Source organism: Budorcas taxicolor, chromosome 13, assembly GCF_023091745.1.
Source record: "Budorcas taxicolor isolate Tak-1 chromosome 13, Takin1.1, whole genome shotgun sequence".
Lineage (NCBI taxonomy): Eukaryota > Metazoa > Chordata > Mammalia > Artiodactyla > Bovidae > Budorcas > Budorcas taxicolor.
This window is the reverse complement of record NC_068922.1, coordinates 29,146,250-29,152,249: the sequence shown is the minus strand read 5'-3', so window position 1 is coordinate 29,152,249 and position 6,000 is coordinate 29,146,250. Positions and strand designations below refer to the sequence as shown.

The window sequence follows — 6,000 nt, the reverse complement described above, 5'->3', positions numbered from 1 at the left end:
CTAATCTTCTGTTAGAATCTTGAAATTTCAATGAATCAGTTTTAGTCTCCACAAAATGGGAATTCATGATATAAGCTCTACCACCTGTTTGAGCTTAAAAGCACATCTTGACATTATATTAAAAGAGAGAGCAAAACAATAAATTAGAATTGCCAATATACCCTGAAATCTTGACCTGAAAGTCACTATTCATGGGAAAACCATTACAGTATTCTATTTCTCTAACATTCTTAGCAGATGCTTGGCTAAGGAAAAACAAATCTCAGTTTTTTTGAGCATTATCTTGGAATGTGCTTATAATTTATTATTTTTTACCACTCACATATTAATGTGCTGAAAAATAGGAGATCGGTGCTCAAAAGGGCATTATTTTCCAAAATTAAATAATATACATAGTAGATGGACAGAACACACATTCACACATGCATAATATTTGTGTCAACTGCTCTGCTGCTGCTGCTGCTAAGTCACGTCAGTCGTGTCCGACTCTGTGCGACCCCATAGACGGCAGCCCACCAGGCTCCCCCATCCCTGGGATTCTCCAGGCAAGAACACTGGAGTGGGTTGCCATTTCCTACTCCAGGAATAAAACAAATTAGCAAAGTCTTATTTAGAGTCAGAAGAGACACAATATGGATCCTGAATACTGGAAGCCTGTTTGGGAGAAGATTCAGAAAAGATCGAGAGAAGTCCTGGAGACATCAGACACTACATGGACCTCTCCAGACAAAAGGTGCAAGTCTACCTCCTGTTTTAATAATGAAGCAGCTACCAGGGTCGAGGACCCACTTGGGGGGTCTTCATTCATGATAGGTAACTGGGTGGTTTTGTTTTGTTGGGGGGAATAAATATTTGAAGGGGGTAACTGAAGAAGGTTATGTGGCTGCTGTGATGTTATTGATACGTGGGCTGACGCTATTATGGCAGATGCTATCAGCTACATTATCTTTATGCCTCCAAGGTAATCTGAAGCAGCTGTCCATTGACTTGGCACTGCCTTACACTGAAGCGACTGCCCTGCCCAGGGACTGTAACTCAAGCCAACCACACGCCTCACAGACAGCTTTCTTTAGCCACTGACGGCATCAAGGAAGGAAGAGCGTGAAATCGCCAGGGATGGACGTCTCCGAAGCAGGGGGCTGGCTGCTGAGCGATTCTCGGGCGGGTGGCCTGGCCATTTCCTAACCTTCTATTAAGGCGCAGCCGCTAAAAGTCTTCAGGCAAGGAAACCGTTGCTATACGGAAACGAGGTGATCAGAATCCCTACACAATTTCCTTTCCCCCTGTGAACTCTGCAATGTTTCGCTGCAGATCATGTCCACGTGGAAGGCAAGGCTGGCTGAAAGACTGAAGTCTCCGTCTGCAAGGATGCATCCGTTCCCATGCTCGGCTCTGCTTGCTTGTTTTGGGAACACAAGGGAGACTGCTCCCTTAGATCAGGCCAGCGCAGCTGATACCTGTTCCACCATCCATGTTCAGCCCAAGGCCAAAGCGGGCCGACACCCAAGTCACCCGCGAGGTGAAGAAGGCACCTCAGAGAAAGGGCGAGATTCAGGTGCCCATTCAGAGACAAATGGCAGCACAAACCGGAATTCAAGCAACCACTCTGCCGTCCAGCCCGCTGACACCCCTGAGGATCTGCCTGGGTCTCCGGATGGAGGATCAGTTCATGAAGCAGTTACTTTTCAGCCTTCTATTCCCAGACCATCAATTATTGAAATGCCAGTGGTGAGTGTTTCCAATGCTATTGTAGAAGAAATGGAGTTGGGAGAGAATTTCATGTTTGGTGGCCAAACAAATGGAAATGAACCTGTTTAGCATTATTAGTGAGTAAAACATCGGGGAAACTCTTGCTAGTGAGAGGAAGTGATCATTTTCTGAGACTTTCAGGCAAGAGAAGGGAATTATTTGGGGGGAAAAAGAAATGGTGCTGCTGCTTTTAACAGGCAGCCTCTTGAGTTATTTACATATCTACTTTCCTGTTTCTGGCATTACTGAATTTTAACTGTTAAATATTCTTATTGGATTGAGCTACGAAATCATTTCAGAGTTCTTGATAATCTCAGTTTGGAGAGGCAGGATAGAGGTAGGCTTTCTTGAATGATGTTTTCCAAAGATACTCCTTGAGCATTTTGGGGTTGTATTCCTGGCCATTTTGCTTAGGACCAGATTGAAAAAAATGAGAGGATCCGCTGTTAAGATATTCTGATTTTTTTCAAGATTATTTTTTCTATCTAGTCTAACAAAATCACTTTCCATCTGACTTGCTGGTTTGAACCTAAGGAGTCTCATTAAGCAGTGAAAACTGCCAAAGAGTGAAGACAGGGTCAAAACATGATTTTAAAAATAGTTTCATTTGACACTCTACAGGCTTATATTAAATGACTGAAGCTCAGCTGTACTGTCCACATCTTGCTATTCTGAGATTGAACCAAGGATTTCACCAAGCCCTCTGTTAGAGCAAGAACTGTAATTTTTTTTCTAAATCAAAATCCAAAACAAACAGAACATCAAATAATTTTTGTTCAATTTTTTCAGTTTATACCCATATCCAGAGTAAGATATTTTTATAGTAATACCATAGTCAGCATAGTGGATGTTATGGCTAAGATTATATTTGTTGCATTAGTTAAAGGAACTAATGATGTACTATTTTAATGAGCTGGAAGAATTTCTTTTGGGTAGAGATTCCAGCACTTCAGCACCCACCTTATGTTGCTAAACATAGCAGCAAGTACAGGGGTTGATTTGATTTCATCTTTCTGTTTTAGAGGCATATTGTGACACAGGGGTTCTGGATAAATAAATGTATCAAATATAACCAATGAAACACAGCAGGGTAACATCCATATCTATTGTCTACTGGTATGAGCAAAGCCAAGGATAGGCCAAAGAGGTGAGGCAGGGCTTTTGATGGAACCAGCCATCACACACACTGCAAGGCTGAATGTAAGTGCCCCAAAGAGAGACACACAGAAGACAGTTCAAGGAGGTTAGAGTGTCTGGAAAGGTACATTGCAGGGGAAGTGAAATTTGGGATGGGTCTAGATCATGGCATCCAGTCCCATCACTTCATGGAAAATAGATGGAGAAACAGTGGAAACAGTGTCAGACTTTATTTTTGGGGGGCTCCAAAATCACTGCAGATGGTGAGTGCAGCCATGAAATTAAAAGACACTTACTCCTTAGAAGAAAAGTTATGAGCAGGCTAGATAGCATATTCAAAAGCAGAGACATTACTTTACCAACTAAGGTCCATCTAGTCAAGGCTATGGTTTTTCCTGTGGTCATGTATGGATGTGAGAGTTGGACTGTGAAGAAGGCTGAGCGCCGAAGAATTGATGCTTTGGAACTGTGGTGTTGGAGAAGACTCTTTAGAGTCCCTTGGACTGCAAGGAGATCCAACCAGTCCATTCTGAAGGAGATTAACTCTGGGATTTCTTTGGAAGGACTGATTTTGAAGCTGAAACTCCAGTACTTTGGCCACCTCATGCGAAGAGTTGACTCATTGGAAAAGACTCTGATGCTGGGAGGGATTGGGGGCAGGAGGAGAAGGGGACGACCGAGGATGAGATGGCTGGATGGCATCACTGACTCGATGGACGTGAGTCTGAGTGAACTCCGGGAGATGGTGATGGACAGGGAGGCCTGGCGTGCTGCAATTCATGGGGTCACAAAGAGTCGGACACGACTGAGCGACTGAACCGAACTGAACTGAACTAGAAGAAGGGTTAGGATTTTTAAGGGCAGAGATGAAGGGAAGGGCTTTGCCAGAAAAGGAAATTGTGTGAACAGAAGCTTGAATGTGGGGGGGTGCAGACAGGAATAGGCAGGTGCATCAGGCTGGCCAAGTTGGAGAGACATCTGGAAAGGAAAAATGAGGCCCAGAGTGGTTTGACTGCTATCATGAGAAGGCAGTAGGGAAGCTTTGAGAATTTTGAGCAGGGGAATGTCATGCCTGGGATTTCATTCTGGGAAGATAAATAGATGGACCCATGTAGGAGGAATTAAAGTTGGGAAGACTGGAGCTGAGAGGCCATTGGAATTATCTGGGCCTGAGGATGGTCACAGAAGTTACAACAGGAAGGCGGGGTGAGAGGGGTGGAGAAGAAAGGATCCCACAGTGGACTCTGGGTTCCAAACTGAATAGGGAGGAAGGCAAGATCAAACTGGGAGTGATGAAATGGAACACTGCAAAATTCAGTTGTCAGGATGTACAAGAAGAAGGGGATTCCATGGGCATGGTAAATGGCTTCTCTTTGGTTCAGATTTGAGGAGCTAACATTTACAGAGTACTTGCTGTATGCCAGCCATTCTTCTAAGTGCTTTACACAGAATATTCCATCGTTACCTGGTTACAATGAGGGGACTGTTCTTATGATTTCCATTTTACAGAGGAGAACACTGATGCTCAGAGAGGGTAAGACGCTTGCCCTAGTTCACAGAGGGAGGAAGTGACCCAGGATTAAAGCCCAGTTCTGTTTGATTCCAAAGTCTATCCTCTGAATTATAACATGCTTCCACTGCTTATTATTATTATTATTTGTGTAGTGTTTGAGGATTTACAAGTAAGTATTCTTATGTGATCTCACTTGATTTGCAGTTAATTAAAATTTTATGTGTGCATGTATGTACATATAATTATATATAAATGTGTCTGTGTCTATAATAATATTTTATTAATTTGCTTAACATTGTTTTCTCTTAGTTTCATAGTGTACAACACTATGAAAAGAGATGCTTCCTACTTTGCGTCCAGCTGATGACAAGGCTTTGTGAACAATAGTGTAGGATTGCTTTGAGATCTTACGATTAGAAGTGCCGCAGGATTGCCCAGATTTTTCATTACCTAGTAATTTTGTTGTGACATGTTTCTCCTCAGCAGATGATGAATGAGCTTCTTTTATTACAGTCTTGCCTGAAGGCAAAAATATTTCCTTTTTGGATGCACTGATCCTCATCACTTAAGCTGCCTTGGTAAAGGCAACAAATAATACTCTTAAAAAAAAAAAGAAAGAAAAGAACTCAACTTTAGAACATAATCATAGCTGAGAAATGAGTCTCTTTATTTATCTTTAGTTTCCTGGGGTTTAGAGAGGAGGGTGAGTCATTTAAATTTGAAACAACATCTGGTCTGAGCAGGACAGCTCAAGATAGGGAGGCCAAGTGAACTAATTAAAAAGGAAAGGTTTTCGTTTGTGTAAATAGATGTGTGCACATCTGTATTTATGAAGTGGTACCAGTTTAGTCTTCAACCTTTCGTGGTGGTCTCTTCCCTCATCCAGGATGGTGACAACAATCCCAAACTTGGAATGTGTCTTATAATTGCCGCTATCTTCTGATTATAATTTTTTTTCTTTCTTAGTGGTCTTGAAGTAGAAAAGTCTTATAATGGGTTGGATTGTAGAGTCAATGGAAGAGTAGGATGTTGACTTTTTCTGCCAAGAAGTACTGCATTTTTACTCTGTGCCAGGACAGCCCTAGTGGTAGAAACAAAGAGGGGTTAAGATACAGTCTGTGAAGCTGCTTACATTCTAGTGGGAGGAGATACAGTTGGGTAAACAGGCAGGTAAACAGGCAGTATCAGTGCAGTATGAGAAGGCTAATGGGTCAACACCGGCTGCCATAGGAGCACATGGAAGAGACTCTCATTTTAGCCTTGGGAAGACACAGGGGGATGGAATATATGGAGGAGAAGGGTTTCTACTTTGTTCTTTTATCACTGTGCATCAGACTCAACTCTGCCCCCTTCCTAGATGAATGGTGCTGTGTCTCTTGTCTTTCCCTCTCCCTTAACAAAGCTGGCAGGGTAAGAAACACACAGCTCTCACTTGAAGCAACTAAGGGATTCTATTTTTTTGTTGTTTGTTTGCCATGTTGTGAGGCATATGGGATCTTAGTTCCCACACCAGGAATTCAACCCAAGCCCCATGCATTGGAAGTTTGGGGTTTTATTAAAACCACTGGAGCACAGGGGTATTCCCAACTAAGGGCTTCAGA

The 6,000-nt window shown here is 42.6% G+C and overlaps 1 protein-coding gene across 1 annotated transcript in view; it reads left to right on the top strand.

Moving 5' to 3' along the window:
• Nucleotides 1-1,140: 1,140 nt before the first annotated feature.
• FAM107B (family with sequence similarity 107 member B) overlaps nucleotides 1,141-6,000 on the top strand; it is a 212,328-nt gene continuing 207,468 nt past the window's right edge. The window contains exon 1 of the mRNA XM_052650681.1: nucleotides 1,141-1,725. Within this exon, the coding sequence (XP_052506641.1) occupies nucleotides 1,315-1,725 (411 nt within the window). The 5' untranslated portion in view covers nucleotides 1,141-1,314. The remainder of the gene's footprint in view (nucleotides 1,726-6,000) is intronic.